At 41.8% G+C, this 17907-nt stretch overlaps 1 protein-coding gene across 1 annotated transcript in view; it reads right to left on the bottom strand.

Annotated features, from left to right (window-relative positions):
• GRIN3A (glutamate ionotropic receptor NMDA type subunit 3A) overlaps positions 1–17907 on the bottom strand; it is a 469331-nt gene that overhangs the window by 115648 nt on the left and 335776 nt on the right. The window contains exon 5 of the mRNA XM_068234342.1: positions 13099–13214. Coding sequence (XP_068090443.1) covers positions 13099–13214 — 116 coding nt within the window. The remainder of the gene's footprint in view (positions 1–13098; positions 13215–17907) is intronic.

Genomic DNA, 17907 nt, shown 5'->3' with positions numbered 1-17907 from the left:
TAAGTAGTTAAGTTAAGTAGAGATCTCTAAAGTTAATGTTTTAATCCTTAAAATAACTACAGAATTCTAAAGTTAAAGACAGGCTGTTAATTAACTGTGTGTGAAAATAACTACAGAGGAGGTAACTTAAAGTGAACCTCCGGGCTAAAAATGTACTCAGCAGAACTGAAAAGGCTTGGTGTTTCTTTAACAGTTTCACGGGATTAGAACTTTGTTTTTCTTACCAAAGCATCATTTTTAGCTGCATTTTTACCTAAGCTCCACCCATCAAAGAAAAAAAGCCCGGGCTCTTTTTCCCTGATGCTGTGCAAAGCATGATGGGATTTCCAATGTTGTTATTCACGTTGCCTAGCAACTGGGAGAGGTGCTCAGGACACAGGAAAGTTGAAACTGTGTATCATGCTCCCTGTCACCTCCTTTCTTTTTCTTTTTCTGTTTTTTCAAACTCAGCGCACACCTTAGTGCTTATACCCAGTTAGTATATTAGCTTCACAGTAATACTCCTATTACTGGGTCCATTTTGCATCATTGTTTGATTATATTCCTTTTTATTATTTTTTGCTATTCATAGAAAACAAAAATCCGTGAGCATCATAAATATGTATACGCTGATCCAACATACCTTCACCCGACCTCCCCCAAATTAATCATACATGTCTACATACATACATTCATACATATATTCATACCCCATGGTCATAAGACCATTATCCGTCCTCCCCCATATCCATCATACGTTCATACATACTAACATACATACCTACATACAAGCATACATATATACATACTTCCATGCTTACAAACACTCATACCATATGGTCATGAGCGACAAGGACATTCTATTGAGTTGAAATATCCCAGTCTGGTCTTTATCAGTAATGAGCAGGGGGACGGTGATAAGTTATTTTTTATGTACCAGTATGGTCCTTAACCACTTCCTATTTTTCCACTGCTCCTGCAATGGAAAAAAAACAACTAAGCAACTCGCATAAATATATACCACAACCAGTCATAGCCAGAACTACACCATAGGTGCCACATCCAGCACCAAACAATTGGCACAGTGGCCACAAGTGTAATGCACACACGCATACGTCCCTCATCATAAAGTGGTTGATTCGTTTCTCAGTAAATTATTTCCATATATTTATCCCCTGATCATTTTATAGATTTAGAGTTAATACGTTTTTCCAGATTTGTTTTTGTTCACTCCATCTCCCAATTTAGTTATCCTCCTCTGCTATTTCATCTACTGTATCAAACAGCTTATTCATCTGATACAACCAGTCCTCAAAATACGGGACCCCATTTCCTCTCCAGCTTTCCAGAATCAAGGCCTTTGCAGCTATCGTCCCTACTACTTTTATCAATTTCACCTCCTTACTATCTAGGGGGTCACAAACCCCAAATATTATTGTTTCATCAGTTAATATGAGATCTTTCCCGCCAATACTCCCGAAATTTATTATACTTTCCCAAAGACTTCTCAACATAGGGCATTTCCGGCATACATGTATATTGTCCCCCCGATCCTTTCCGCATCGCCAACACAAGTCGTTGGAGTTTTTTGATATGTTATTGAACCTTACCGGCGTGAGATACCAACGCGTTAGTGTTTTATACTGCGTCAGAGCTAATCTAGTATCTTCAATCTTAGCTAGTGCTTTCCAAATACCGTCCCATTGTTTTTCCAGTTCTGATCCCCACTCCGCTTCCCATTTGGCACAAAAGGGCAGCTTCACTGTGCCTTTAAACTGATTAAGGAACTCATAATACAATGACAACAACTTTTTTGGTCTTGAAAAAGTAAGTGTATTTTTTTACATAATATTTAAATTAGTCCTGATTTTCCCATATTCCCTCTCTTTCTTTTGTAGGTAGCTTTCTGCTTGGGTTAACCACCAACATCCCCTATAAGCACGATCTTCAATCATACTTTTTATTTTTGGGTTACTACAGCCCAACAGATCAATTATTCTCAGATCTTTATGTATTTTATTTTTGGAAAACCAGCCCTGTCACCTCCTTTCAACCAAAAAGATGGCTGCCATCATGAAATCAAAAATTTGTGTAACGATTGGTGTCAGCAACACAGATTTTTCTGATTATTGGTGATCTGCAGTATAACCAATAATACAGATGCTATACTTGATTATGTGGTGATCTGCAGAATCACCAATAATACTAGTATAGCTAGACACAGGACACCCAATGTGGTATAGTGTTTGGTGCAACAGTAATCGGAGAGGTTATCTCCCGAGAAGCGGGAGATACAGACAGTACTGCAGCCCAGGATTCCCTGAGGAGCAGGGAATCAGACTGCACTGCAGCCAGTGGACCTCTGAGGGGCAGAGTCCCACTGACTGTGCTGCCAGGTAATGATGTATAATGGAATGAGTGATTCAGATAGACCTGCAGCCGAGGATCTCCTGAGGAGCAGGAAATCAGACTGTACTGCAGCCAGTGGATACCTGAGGAGCAGGGATCACTGACTTGAGTAATGTGATGATAACTGGTCTGCAGCTAGGGATTCCCTGAGGAACAGGGAATCAGACTGTACTGCAGCCAAGGATTCCCGGAGAGGCAGGGAATCAGACTGTACTGCAGCCAGTGGACCTTAGAGAGGTAGAGACCCACTGACTGTGCTGCAAGATGGTCTCCAGAGGAGCCGGTGACCATAGGCCTGATCTTGCAGCTAGTAACCACCTGAAGAGCAAGTGTCACAGATGTACAGTAAGGCTGATCACCCAAGGGCTAGGTGACAGCCAGAAAGGTCAAAAAGCCAGGTCGGCAACACGCGGACAGATAAAGTACAGAGGCGGAAGACTGATTCGGGATCCAGGGACAGGCAACGTTGGCAACAGATAATCAGATGGGCGGAAGTACAGAATCAGAGAACAGGAGAGTAGTCAGGAAAGCCAAAGGTCATAACAGGTAACAGTAATGTATCTCAGTCCTAGTCTTAATCAATCTCCTAGTCTTAGGTGTGAGGTCCTTGCTCTCAACACCTGGGAACTAGTCTAACACATAAACAGTAGCAAGCAATAGTACTTTAAAGCTATCAACGGAATCTGACTCAGTGTGAATTCCCAGCCCCGGCTGGTTCTAACACACTGTGGGATCTGACTCAGGTCTGAGCGCTCACACGAAAATGTTCGCAACAACAGACAACTTGCAACTGACAGGCAAGTCCTATATATACCAAAAGCGCTCCACAGCGCCGCCCCAGTCACTCAGCCAATCCGGAGAATAGCTGGAGTCAGCTGATCGGCCTGATCAGCTGACTCCCCTTCTACTAGCATAAAGGTCCTGTCGCCTGGCGCGCGCGTAGCTCTCCATATGTGTGCACTAGAAGGATCAGGCAAACCAACATCATGTTGCTGCGCGGCAGAAGCCGCCGGCTGGGACGCGGAGATAGCCGCCATGCCGCTTGCCCATGCGGTGGCATCTCCGCTATTCATTACAATTTGCCTGTTCTTTTAAAACAGGGTGGGTAAGAGATTATATTACCTATCTATTTTAATTAACATAACTAATGTAACTTAATGACAGTATGTTTGTTTAGGCTGGAGTTCCTCTTTAAGGACAGAAATGATAAAATAACTCTCTCACTGTGAAAACGTATCTTTACACCTCAATAAGGCAAGCTTCGTTAGTGAATTAACACTGAACATACCGATGTATGTGTGGTGATAAGTTTTCTCTCGCCTTATTATCACCAGCATAATCTTAGTGAATTGGGGCCAATGTCTACAGAATATCTGAGCATGGCACAATCTGACCCTGGGGTGAGTTTGCAAGAATGTTAATTCCTGAGAGGATTAGCAACTTTAATCTTTTCCACTTATGGATAATCTTGTAATTGTAGAATAATGGATTTTGGAAATTGCCAACAACCCAGATTGTGGGGCAACCACCATCATTTCTGATGTGTTTACTCTTTGCCATTTTATTAGCACTCCCCTGAATGCTCCAAAACTGCCAAAACATCTGCTTTTATAGATGTGGTCACACTTGTTAATAATCAGTAAATCAAGTGCATTTGATTAGCAGCAATGAACTGCTATTTACTTAAAGTGAACCTCCAGACTAAAAATCGACTCAGCAGCACTGAAAAGGCCTGGTGTTTCTTTAACAGTTTCACAGCATCAGAACTTTGTTTCTCTTATACAAGCCTCATTTTTAGCTGCACAGAAGAAAACTGCCCGGGCGTTTTTTCCCTGATGCTGTGCAAAGCAGGATGAGATTTCTGATGTTGTTGCTCTCGTTCTGCTGTTTTGGTGCAAAAAATTTTTCTTACATTTTGAATTTGACATTTGAAGCCTAGCGTGTGCAGCTGGGAGGGGTGATAAGGACACAGGACAGTTGGAACTGTGTCTCCTGCTCCTTGCCACCTCCTTTCAACCAAAAAGATGGCTGCCCCCATGACAAAGATGGCAGCCCCCATGAATCACAAACATTTGCCTGTATTTTTAAAACAGGGCGAGTAAGCGATTATATTACCAATCTATTCTAAAATTTCTAATTAACATAACTAATGTAACTTAATGACAGTATGTTTGTTTAGGCTGAAGTTCCCCTTTAAAGAGACTCTCCTTCTGTCCTATAAGTTCCTATACCTGTTCTAATGTGGTCTGTCTTACTGCAGCCTTTCCTAGTTGCACAGTGGCTGTATTATCTCTGTTACATAATCTAATCTTCTTTCCCCTGACGGCTTTGTTGGGCTCAGGCACTCAGGCAGGAATGTCCACGCCCCCTGCAGGCTCTGTGTGAGTCACAGACTGAGCTCCTCTCAGCCTATCACAAGCTGGTTAGAAGCCATGTCTTTTGTTCTGTAAACACTGCATAAAAATGGCAATTACAAGCCAGGATTGCAGCAGGAAGTGGCAGAAACAGCACAGAGGGGCCCAGGAGAACATAATGAATAGAATGGTATGCTTTTTATTGTAAGAATTTTAGAGTACAGATTCTCTTTAACTCTCATTGAATTGAGAAGGGGGTACTTTAGCCTTTGTAAAATTAATAATGGCACAGTGTAATATGTCACGTGTTGTTGCTCATCTGAGGCTGTTTAGAACTGAAAGAACATGTACTTTTTTCTCACGATTGTATGAGCATTGTTTTACACAGAATGTACATGTTAATTTGTCGATTCGTTTTTCAAAAATGTTGCACCTGATGAAAAAAATAAATAAATATAATTTAATACCTATTTTGATAAAGAATACTTTAAGTATCTGTATCATTAAGTGCTTTTCTGCTGGTAAGATGTTATAATTTTGTTCTCTAGTAATGAAAGTGTGACATTTAAGTTAATATTTAGTTTGAGCAAAAACCCTTAAATGTACGTAAAATTGCATTCCTTTTCAGTTTTGTAAAGAAAAGTCAGAGTTATTTCAGCTGAGGATCCTTCAGGACGGTATTGTGTGAGATGAGATGAGATATACTGGTTGAATAGCAAAGTGTCCCTGGAGTTATTTTAAAAACTAGCAACTATGTCAAGCAAAGGAAACAATAGAGGGAGCCTGTCTGTATTGGTGATTGAACCACTGCTAGCTAACTCTATGGGGCTTCTTGACAAGGATGGAAGGCAATATGAGATTGTCAACCTCCACTTACAGAGAGGCAGCACAGACACTTAAAGAACAGCTAAACTCTTCACACCACATTGCTCTCCAGGCAGCCAATTCTTCACTACAGCAAACTATAAAAAAATAAATTTAGCTCAGGTTTAGCAGAAGAAATGGCACACATGCTCCTTGACATGTTATTCTATATAGCTTTACAGTATATTAAAGGACAACTGAAGTGAGAAGAATATGGAGGCTGCCATATTTATTACCTTTTAACCACTTCGCATCCAGACCTTGTTTCCCACTTATGGACCAGAACAGTTTATACATTTTAGCTATGTCCCTATTTAATCAGCATTAACTTTATCCTTACTTATGACACCTAAATCAAATATATATTGGTTTTTTTTCAAGACAAACTAGACTTTCATTGTATGCCATTTTTTCCCTCGAATAATTTTTTTAATCTATGCATTTTAATGGGAAAATGAGGAACAAAATAGAAAAAACACAGTATTTCTCAGTTTTAGCAATTCCAGTTTAAAGATAAAAAGGGTTACTGTAGATAAGAAACACAAATTTTGTTTGGCTATTTCTACCGTTTGTCACAAAACTTAGATTATGTTCCTGTCACAATTTATGGTAGAGATATTTGATTTTGAAACTATGCTACAGGGTGCATTTTTCACTATGAACTGAGAAAATAAAATTATTTTTAATGGTAAAAATCACTCTTATCGGTTCAGGGAACATATATTCCCTTTCACCAATTAGAGCTGCATCAAAAAGTTCCAGAGGTAAGCACAGTAGCAAGCCCAATGATGCACAGCTGTGCTTCCGCTATAAGACGTATATCTACGTCCTCGTGGCTTAGATGAAGTCACGGAGAACGTAGATATACTGTAGCGGTGGATAAAGTGGTTAAATAATACCAGTTGCCTGGCAGCCCTGCTGGTCTGTTTGGCTGCAGTAATGTCTGAATAACACCAGAAACAAGCATGCAGCTAATCTTGTCAGATCTGACAATAATGTTAGAAACATCTGATCTCCTGCATGCTTGTTGAGGATCTGTGACTAAAAGTATTAGAGGCAGAGGATCAGCAGGATAGTCAGGCAACTGGTATTGCTTAAAAGGAAATAAATATGGCAGCTTCCATACCCCTCTTGCTTCAATTGTTCTTTACGCTTGTAATGAACAGCGCTATGGGGAACTGAGGGATGTGTACAGTGTTGGGATGAGCGAGAATGCCTTTGGCAGTCTCATGAGAATTTCCTTGAAGCTCGAGTGGTACCGCAAATTTTCGCCTTAACACTTTCACAAATTACATTAAAGTCAATGGCGCTGACTTTAGTGGTTAATAGAAAAGCCCTCATACATGCTGTTCTAACCAAATTTGCTAGATATGTTATGGAGAACAGTGGGAACAATTTTATAATCCGTATAATGCAGGAACAAATTGATTTTATAGTTACAATAATATTTTTTTAATGGATTTAAATGGCAGATAATGTATCTACCCATCGATATTACAAAACTTACATACACTTCTATAAACAGAAGTGGACTTCCTTCCAAAAAGTTGCAATGCTTTTGCTGGTTATCACTGTACAGCTGCAATACTGCTGTATAAAAATCCCTGACACATATAGTTGTTATTTGCATTATAAAAGTACATTTATAAAAACATGAGTTGGGGTATCCCCTCCCAGTGTTGAACAGCCTGGCAGTTCCAGATGTTCCTCTGATGTAACACATGTAATGTCATTGCACATATGCACATGGAAGCACTGGGTACACCATAGCCTTAAAGGAGATAAGTACAGATGGGAATAGGGACAGAACCCAGGCTTTTACAAGGCAGCATCAATATTAAAAATGTGCAGTTTACAATAGCTTTATGGGTAAACATTTTATCTGTCTGTAGTGAGGATAAGAACCAGAGGCGCCAAAAAGAGTAAAAGCATAACAATAAATTAAAAACTGGGGGGAGACATAAGTCACGACTCACCGCCCATAGAGACCAAGAACCAGTCTGAGACTTAATGTTCAGTCAGAACAACAACAATTTATTGGTACTCCCAGGTGCTACGCGTTTCACGGGATTTCCCCGCTTCCTCAGGCAATCAAACAGGAGCACAAGCTCTCTTTGGCAGGCTCCGGCGGGACGGTGCGCTGCGGGCTCTCAGCAACAACCGAGTAAAGCTCAATTTTTATCTGTCTGCCATACGTTTTTGTGCAAGTAATTATTACATAATAGTAGCTGTATACACTATACTATATATAAGATATGATCTATAATCTTTGTGGAAAAGAGCAGTTCTATATATTTTTTAAACAGTGCACAATAGAAATGTATTGGTAATAGCTTTTTCTTAATAGTTTGACAGTGTAATATACTGACTTGCTGTCAAGTACATCAGGCAATATGTGTGAAAGATTAATGACATTTACTAAGAGGACAACACATTGCAATTATTATCTTTGCCAAACAAATATGCAGAACCTTAATTGCTTATAACGTATCGCTTTTCATCATTTAATCTGCAAATTATGGTGGTTCATTTTATGTATTACAAACACAAATATTTAGAGAAAAGGTGATAAGTGATCCAAGAATTTCTCCATTTTCTGGTGATTTACTATATTATCATTACCGATGGAGACAGCTTACTAAATAGTTACATTATTCATGGACTGGAAATGATAAATTATTGCATATGAAGATTTCTTTATGAAATATTCATATGCCCTTGTGTAATAAGAAATCCTAGAAAATGATATTTTTCAGATAAAAGATCTGAATTTCTTTCAGTGTTTCACAATTTGGTCTCAGAGGCAGTGACTGTAAAGCCTAAGTCCCATTTACTTGGCATACCTTTCTTATTAACATGTACAAATGGGTAGGCTCCAAAGTAATATTGTTATAGGATTACTGGACCATAGAAGAAGCCATGCATTGATGCTAGCATCTTAGTAACACGTATGATAAATTAATATACAACCAAAAATAAACTATGAAGTAGTGATCGATGCACCGAATTTCAGCATTCAATGTCAATCAGATTTTAACAGAATACTGGTTGAAAAATAATTTTCTGTCCTGTTAGTGTTGTAACTGACATTCAAATTAACCTGCTACAGTTTACTAGAACCAATAGATGTGTCTGCAAAAAAAAGGGACTTAGATTTAGTTCGTCCTGTTTAAAAACACGGATTGTTCATGGCTTCTAGATGTTCCCTATTGGTTTAAAGGACACCCAAGGTGAAAATAAACGAATGAAATAAACAATTGTATTTATCCTCCTTCTCCTAAAAATGACTTTTAAGATATTTCACAATTTTATTTTATATTTAAATCTACTTTTTAAGTTTGTACCGTTTTATTGATTTTACTCAATGACACATTCATTGAAATATGCCAGAGCTAAAATCTATAAACTATCAGCCCTTTTTATCTCTTTCCTGCTCTCGGAAGCCATTTTCTGCCAGGAAAGTGTTTAATAGTTGTAATTTCTAAGTAAGGGTCACACTGTAGTCTGACCCAGTCCTGACTCAGACAGGAACTGCCACTTACATACCTGATGTTTAACTCTTTCAGGCAGAGAAAGAAAAAAAAGGAACTCAGCATAGTTATTTGCATGCTAGACATTGTATATACAGGTGTCTATCTCATCATGTTACCTCAGGTATCCTTTAAGAAATCAAAACCAATAATGTTTTAACTATGTTTACAGTGGTAGCCACATAAGCTGACTTTTGTCAAACTGGTCCCTTGCATGTTCAGCCCTACACTATCCTGGCAAAATGTCTGCATCTACTTGCATAACCTGACATCTCTTCCTTTTTTTCCTTTTTAAATTGTGTAGATACACAATCCCTAATATTAACAACTGTAATAATAAAAATGGGGATGAAGTTATTGATGAGGGGCCCTTTTGGAGTGCTCTCCTATAGTGCATTGTATTGTACTTATCCCTTTTGTTACCCTGTCCCCCTTTCTAGTTCCTCTCTTATAGTGCCTCATCTTAAAGTAACTTCTACTTTCCTTCTTATAGTATCTCTCATTATAATGTCCCACTAATAGTGCCTCCTATATGCCCCCTTTGAGTATATAATTAGAGAGCATCCCATATGCCCCCTTATCTTACAACCCAAAGGCCTCGATTCATAAACAGCAGTGCGATAATTAAAATCTTGTCGGGAAAATACCGTACTCGGTATTTTCCCGGTCTGCGTGCTAATCCATAAAGATTTCCCTAGCTGCTGTTGGAGGTCGGTAAATTACCGCAGCCCCTTGAGCGGTAGAGTAAAGCAGTGTGGCGATTCTCTCGGCTCTCTGCAAAAATGACTCACTCAGATGACTTGCACAGACCTTCCCTGACTCGCACAGATGGCTCTCTGGCTCTCTCCTCAGATGACTCAAACAGACTTCGGCTCTCTGCACTTTGCATTCATCAGAGCTGTCGGCAACTTGTTAACGCCTCACTAGAGGTGTTGGTAACTACCACCAGGCTTACCGCTTGTTGTAGGCTTTATGAATTGGCATTTGCTGACAATTTACTGACGTGTGTTGTCGGTAACTACAGCCAAGTCGGTAATTTATCTCCCTGGTCGGTAATGTCAGCTTCTCATGCAGTAACAGCCTTTATGAATTGACACTTTGCTAAGTGCTTGGTAAAGTCTGCTGTTTTCAGCATTACCGCATGAGGTATTGCTTTATGAATCGAGGCCAAAGTGTTTTGGTCATTGGAAATATTCCTCATCTCTTCTGTATTGCAGCCATTTATCGCAAACATTTGTTACTACTGTTCATTGTAAGCTGGTCATATGAAAAAATGTCATAAATGAAAAAAACATGCTACATGATTTCAAGATAAATGTAAAAATAACTGGTCACACCGCTCTGCACACTTTTATATGGGTTATTGCAGGATAAATATACAGTATGTACCTCACTATCTACTCACAGCAGATTCATTAGAGACTTACTTTTCTATTTGACTTAAAGTGTACCAGAGCTGGATTAAACAAAATGCACCCCATACACACATAACACTCCCACAGCACGTCCTTAGACTTCCCACAGCTTTGATACCGGGTCCCCGCACCTCTGTCAGTTGGAGCCAGTCTGACATAAGTGAAGTGCGCTGTTTGTGTATCTCTCCAGCAGCCACTGGAGAGATATGTAGAGGGTGCACTTCTCCTGCGTAGACTGGCCCGATTGACGGAAGTGCGGGGACCCGGCATAGGAGCTGCGGGAAGACTAAGGACGGCGGTGTGGGAGTGATCCGTGCGTATGGGGCTGGAGGAAGCCCCAGGTATGTATAAAACGTTTTGTTTAAACCAGCTCTGAGTCCCCCTAAGCTTTCTAAAAAATTATTGATAAATTGTAAGGTAAAGAACCATTATTGAGCAGATTTGACCAAAATAACTAAATGTGAAACAGTCCATTATATTGAACTATGAGTGATTAGTTTTTAAGGTTCACACTATTCACATTACCAAGCGTTACACAAATTGGGTAACATACATTACATCGTTTGCATAATGTGTAACACACACAAAACATATACTGCTTGTGTAACGGGTGTTATGCAAATATATAATTTGCATACCATCGTTCATTTTTTGAATGTAGACAGCACACACAAATTTTACCACTATTTAGAGAACACACCTCTATGTGCCGCATACATCCCTTGCAAGCCTGACCGATGCTCATGCAATGTGCATGGTTCTGTGTGCATTATTCAGGAACACGTTTTATATAGCACATCAGTTTAACACAGTCCATTGCAATGCAGAGATGTAAACATGCCCAAATGGTTGTATAGGCAGTGTGCTCTTATGCACTACCACATTGCATCATAATGCACATAGTGTGAATGTACCCTTAGATGCAATATTTTGTATATCCATAGTACATAAAGGCATTTTAACAAACCCCTTTTGCTGAAGCATAGTCCTTCTCATATTCTGTAATTTGCTGACCCACTTACACATACACAATTTAAATTAGTTCTGTTCCCTTAATGTACAGATTGTTTTAGCGACATTTAACTATAATGAGAGACTATAAAAGATACCATTGGTGACCTTGATCTAAAAATAATAGTTACCTGGCTGTCATCATGAACATCCTATAATACTTTCCAATTCAGTGACCCAGAATAAATATTGAAACCAGGTGTTCTGGCTCAGATCTCTGAGTTCATTGGCTGAATGAGTGCTGCAGGTGTGTAACTCTGAACTCAATGAATCTAAAACATCAAGATGATAAATGAGCAATTAATTATTTTTAGGAAACAAGTCTGCAATGGCAGGCTTCATTGTCTCTCAGTGTAGGCCTGTTTTAAAGAACGTCTGGGCTCTAATAAAATGTAGCGATTGCTTTAAAATAAAGACACCAAATCCAAAGAACACTTTCCCCTAAGTCACATGTTAAAGAATAGGAACACTGCCATTTCATTAGAGTTCTTACTTTTATAGCAGATAACTGATTTTCCAAAGAAGCAGTTTTCAACCTATCCTATGTAAACTTCAGATACAAAGCTGCAGGAAACCATAAAAATAAAATATTCCCCTGTATATGATTTGACATTTCCAATAAACTCAGCCCTAACTAGAAGTTACTGCTTTAGAAAATTAGAGCATCAATTTAAATGATGTTACTAATATTTGGGTGTAGACATACACATGGGCTTACATGGACCAATATACAGTATGTGTATAAAAGGACAAAAAAGAGAGTAAAAAAACCAATAGAAATATAATAAATACTTATGGCATAAATGCTAAAATAAACAATGAGAGCCCATTTTCATAAATTATTTTTAACTAATCCCCCCACCCCCAACAATTACCCTAGCAATGTATTTCCCACTCCGCAAAACCACCCCACGCTTATTTATAGCAGTCTGCAACTGCAGAGTCACTTGACTCCACCATTCAACAGGTCAGCCATATTCAGCCCAAAGCCACCTGCAGCCTCTTAAATTCCCTGTGCTCCAAATCCTACCTCTGTGCAGCTTACACATCACCAGGATTCAGTTTCCCCACCCCACTACCACGCCATTTGTGAAGCCATGTGATCTGTTGATTGATATGTGGGGGAATAAGAGGCTGTAATAGCTATACATCTCCATCAGTTGGTAGTGAAGGGAAGAGTTAAGTGGTATAAGCGACATGACCCATTCCAGTACTGGCTAGGCAGCTGTAATTATGCAGTGATCTGCCTCTACAAGCAGAGGAAGTCCTGGAAAAAACAACACCATAACATAATTGTCTGAATTTATGGGGTTAAAAATATAGAGAATAGGGGTGGAGTGGTGCTTAAGTGGGGAGCTGGAGGAACCAGGGCAAAAAAAAAAAAAGTATTTTCCCTTTAAACAAAAAACTACAGGCACAACACTCATGTCTTCTGGTGTACTATAAACGCCTTATAATCTAATCTAAATCTAAAGTCAATAATATGGGTCAGACCGTTTAGTTTCCATTAATGAAGTATACTTTAAGAACCCACACCTTCAATAGCAAATGGTTTGCCCACTGTTAGCAACTTGCAGTCAGCATCTATGGAGACCTCATAATCCAAGAGTGCTTTATCCATGATGAAAGCATCCAAGGTTTCCGGGTCATTTCTAAAAATAAATACACACATAAATATATACATTTAGAGAAGAATGCATGTGCCATACATACTGTACATATAAGAATTTACATGAATTATCACAAGGGATTACACAGCTACATGACAAGTAAGATGGAAACTTGTAGAAATCTTCAAGTTTAAAAACATGTGTGTTTCAATATATGTAGTATCCTAGAATTCAAATCTACAATGAAATGTGTCCAGTAGAATTTGTGCACAGACTAAACTGGTAATCTATTAATTGTATACTCTGTGCCAAATTACAATGGCATTTTTGTTTTCTTTCTTTTTTTTTTTTTTAACAATAAGACATTTTGATCAGCGTGCATTTTAGTGGAGCTAGTTTTATTCAGCTATTTACAGTACTTCTTTTCTCCACTTCTACAGACTTCCTCAGATGGCGCCTGGGTAGGACGCCTCGGCACGCAGGGCTCCGGCTCTCCAAACTCTTTTCCCCCCTTCCCTTTGTGGCTCACCTGCGCCGGAGGTCAGGGGAGTTCCCCCTGCTCTCCTCGTCCTGGAGAGCCTGGGCATGCTATGCTCCGGGTCCTGGACCACCCGGATCGCCGCCATCGCATCGCCGCAGCCATCCCCCATGTGACTAGCCGCATGGACCACACGCGCTCCACCGCGGCCACTCTGGGGAAGTCGGGAGGACACCACCATCTGTGCGGGGACCCACGTGCAGGACTCAGGAAGCAGTGCGCAGGCATGAAGGAGCAGCACGGTACCTGCTGATCCCACCAGCGGCGCCGCAGCTCGGCGTCCGGGACGGCTCCCTGCAGAGAGGCCCCCGTCCTCCACACATCCAGCCATAGGGGACATCACTGCGCAGGCCGCCGGGCCACCGCCACAGATCCGGACACGGGGTAAGCGCGCACCATCCTCTGCTGGCTCCGTCCTCCCTGTGAGTCTGCCCAGCCGATATGGAGTTTTTGGCTGCATGCAGCGGGCCATCCCCTGCAATCCGGCGGGGATGTTTGCCGCTGGAGAGCTCGGCAGGCTCTGCTGCTCCACTGCAGCCTCGTTTCTGTGCTGCACCCATCATCTGCCTGCCGCCCCAGCACCCATCATCTGCCTGCCGCCCCGGCACCCATCATCTGCCTGCCGCCCCGGCACTCATCATCTGCCTGCCGCCCCGGCACCCATCATCTGCCTGCCGCCCCGGCACCCATCATCTGCCTGCCGCCCCGGCACCCATCATCTGCCTGCCTCCCCGGCACCCATCATCTGCCTGCCGCCCCGGCACCCATCATCTGCCTGCCGCCCCGGCACCCATCATCTGCCTGCCGCCCCGGCACCCATCATCTGCCTGCCACCCCGGCACCCATCATCTGCCTGCCGCCCCCGGAACCCATCTTCTGCCTGCCGCCTGTAAAAAGGTCAGTCAGCCCACGCACAGGCAGCTGGGTTCCGCTGCAGCCATACCCTCGCAACAGCCCCTCCACGATCCGACCAGTCCGCAATGCCCAGATCTCCAGCGCAAAACCAGCCATCAGGACACTAATCGGCCAGGTCACACTGTAATTCGAAGGGGACTCCTTCTCACTGTTCTTTTTTCACCTTCTTTCTTCACTCACCTCTCTCTCTCTCTTCCCAGGTCGGACCCGGGCATCCGATTCAAAGTATCGCTGCAGAAGCGTTTTGAGTGCCATGTACGGCAGCGGATTACCCCCTGGTCCTTCTCCTGGTCTATCCCTTATGTATCCCTCTCTATCTATGCTTTATATTTTTATGCCTGCATAAGCACTGAACCTACTGTATGTATCTGTATGCACTTTATGTATATACTGTATATCTACTGTATGCATTTCTACTGTACCACCACCGACCCTGTTGTGCCAAAATCAATTCCGGGTATAACTCTGTTGTACTTGGCGAAATAAATTCTGATTCTGATTCTGATTCTGATTCATCAACAAAATAAATAGATGTCCTTACATAAAGTGTACGAGAACTGGATGAAATTAAAAGTGTTATACATACCTGGGGCTTCCTCCAGCCCCATGCACACGGATCGCTCTCACGCCGCCATCCTCAATATTCTTCCTCTTCAGTACCGGGTCCCATAACTTCAGCCAGTCGCGGCCAGTCTGACGTAAGAGTGCACTCTTTGCGTATCTCTCCAGCAGCCGCAGGAGAGACACATTTCTATTGCACAGACTGGCCTTGGCTGGCTGAAGTTATGGGACCCGGTACTGAAGAGGGAGAAGACTGAGGACGGTGGCATGGGAGCAATCCATGTGTATGGGGCTGGAGGAAGCCCCAGGTATGTATAAAACTTTTAATTTGATCCAGCTCTGGTTTCCTTTAAAAACGTTGGAAATAAAAACATGTATGCAAAAAAAAGCATAAGAAAAAATGGGTGCAAAATACTAGTAATAGAATATCTGTAACTTTACTGGTATTCTACTATCACCCTGTGTACCTTAATTCTCACTTAAACCCTCCCCTATCTATGTAGGCTCGTACTGAGCTGCCGCCCCGCCTCCTGGGGGCCCCAATGCTGAAAAAGAGGGGGCTATGCGCAGGAAGGGGAGAAAGGGGGAAAGTGTTCCTGCACCCGTTGCTGCTGCTGGCTGCTATTTTGGACAGGGGGGAGCGCGGAAGGGGGGCCCTAGGTGAGGGAGGGGGGGAGGCTTCCCCCCCTCCCTGCCGCTCTGTGCCCGCTGCCCCCCTTCCAGCATGGGGGGCGGAGACCTGCGGCTGCCTACATAACTAGGGGAGGGGGGCTAGGTGAGGGGGAAGACTTCCCCGCCAATCTGTGCCCGCTGCCCCCCTTCCAAGCTGGGGGGAACTTGCATTTTGTGGGGGTATCTGCCGCCAACCTGATTGCATTTTGTGGGGGTATCTGCCGCCAACCCGATTGCATTTTAGGGGGGTATGTGGGGGTATCTGCCGCCAACCTGATTGCATTTTGTGGAGGTATCTGCCGCCAACCTGATTGCATTTTGTGGGGGTATCTGCCGCCAACCTGATTGCATTTTGTCGGAAAATCTGCTGCCATTTGACTACTTGATGAATTATTATGAGGCATGTAACTACTTGAATATTTTAGCTAAAATGTATCTGGTTGGACCTAATCTCTGTGAATAACACCGCTACTTATTTTGTGTTTTTTTTTTTTTTTTTAAGACTGCCCATGACTCATCATGACCACGCCGATGTTCCAGTGCGTGGTGACACCCATTTATTTTTGCCATATGTGGACATATTCCTATTGGAGACTGTCCTCAGAAGTGGTCACAATCTATTCCCTACCATAAAGTCATGCAAAATGTGTAGAGTACATGTGTATGTGAGCCCAAAAGGGGGGAGGAGGAGGAGGAGAGGGGGTGGGCCCCAGGCTGAAACTTCCTTGGTGGGCCCTTAGTGTACCAGTCCGACCCTGTATCTATGCCTAACCATAACCACATCCACCTACCCTACCACTAACTTCCCCCCCACCTACTCCTAACAATAACCACCCCCCACTCACTGATATTTTGCACTGAAGTTCGGCTACAGTGTTGCCAAACTCCAGTGAACTACTGCTAGTCCCAGCATGTCCACCATTCCTAAAGAGTTCCACTACTGAGCACCACAACTTTACACCACAGTTTGGCTGAAGGTAAACTACTGCTCCAAGCATGCCCGCTGTTCCTGCAGAAATCTGCTCAGAATTCTGGTATGGCAATATGAGCACCTATGGAAGTGCTCAAATTTCCAAGGCACTGCCCTCGACCAAATTGTCCATTTTGAGAATAAAAATCAACTGCCAATGTAAAGGGAAAGAGGCAAAAAATGAAACGTTTTTTCATTGTTTTACAAATATAGCCTCACTAATGTCATCACTACTGTAATGTGAAAGTACAATTGAGTTTTCTGAATTTTTGAGTTTTCCTGAGTTTTCTCAAAGTAGATATTTAAAACATTATCATTAAAATACTTAAAGCCTTACTGGGACCCAGGGACGTTTTTTATTTACAGAATCTCTTTAAAGGGACTCCGAGCAGTGCAGAAACTATGGAAAGATGCATATCATTTTAAAGGATATCATTTTAAAGCTCTCTTTCTCCTCGTTCCAATGATATATAACAGAACAGTTAATAGGATATGGCTCATAGTGGCTCATTGGCCATATGTATGGACAACACACCATATTAGTGCTATCCTGCAGGTTTGGGTGACAGTTTCAAGCCTTTCCTTTTATACATAGTCTATCTCAGGGTGGGTTCACATATGACATAGCTGCATTTTATGTCAAGTTTTATGTTAAAGTTGTGTGCGTTTTCATGCGTTTTGTGTGCGGTTTAATGCATTTGCGGATCACATATATGCGTTTTGAATGCGTTCTCCATGCGTTTTTATATTTCCATTTATGCAAGCAAATCACTTGGATGATAACAAGAAGCAAAATACATAAAAAAATATATTTTTTGGCAAAAATGCATATAAAAACGCATGTAAAACACACGAAAAACGCATACCATTGCGTTCCTATTGACTTTCATTATGTGCGTTTTGGCAACATTCCTGCATAATATGCAACAAAACCAGCGTTTTTGAAAATGCATAGAAAACACATATGCGTTTTTATATGCGTTTTTTCCTGCGGCCCATAGACTTTCATTAGAGGCAATGTGCGTTTCTGCTATGTGCGCACCCAGCCTCAGTAAACACAAATTGTTAGTGAGGCAGGG

Source organism: Hyperolius riggenbachi, chromosome 1 (genome assembly GCF_040937935.1).
Source record: "Hyperolius riggenbachi isolate aHypRig1 chromosome 1, aHypRig1.pri, whole genome shotgun sequence".
NCBI classification, from domain to species: Eukaryota; Metazoa; Chordata; class Amphibia; order Anura; family Hyperoliidae; genus Hyperolius; species Hyperolius riggenbachi.
Note: the sequence above shows the minus strand (reverse complement) of the source record. Positions and strands in the feature narration are given on the sequence as shown.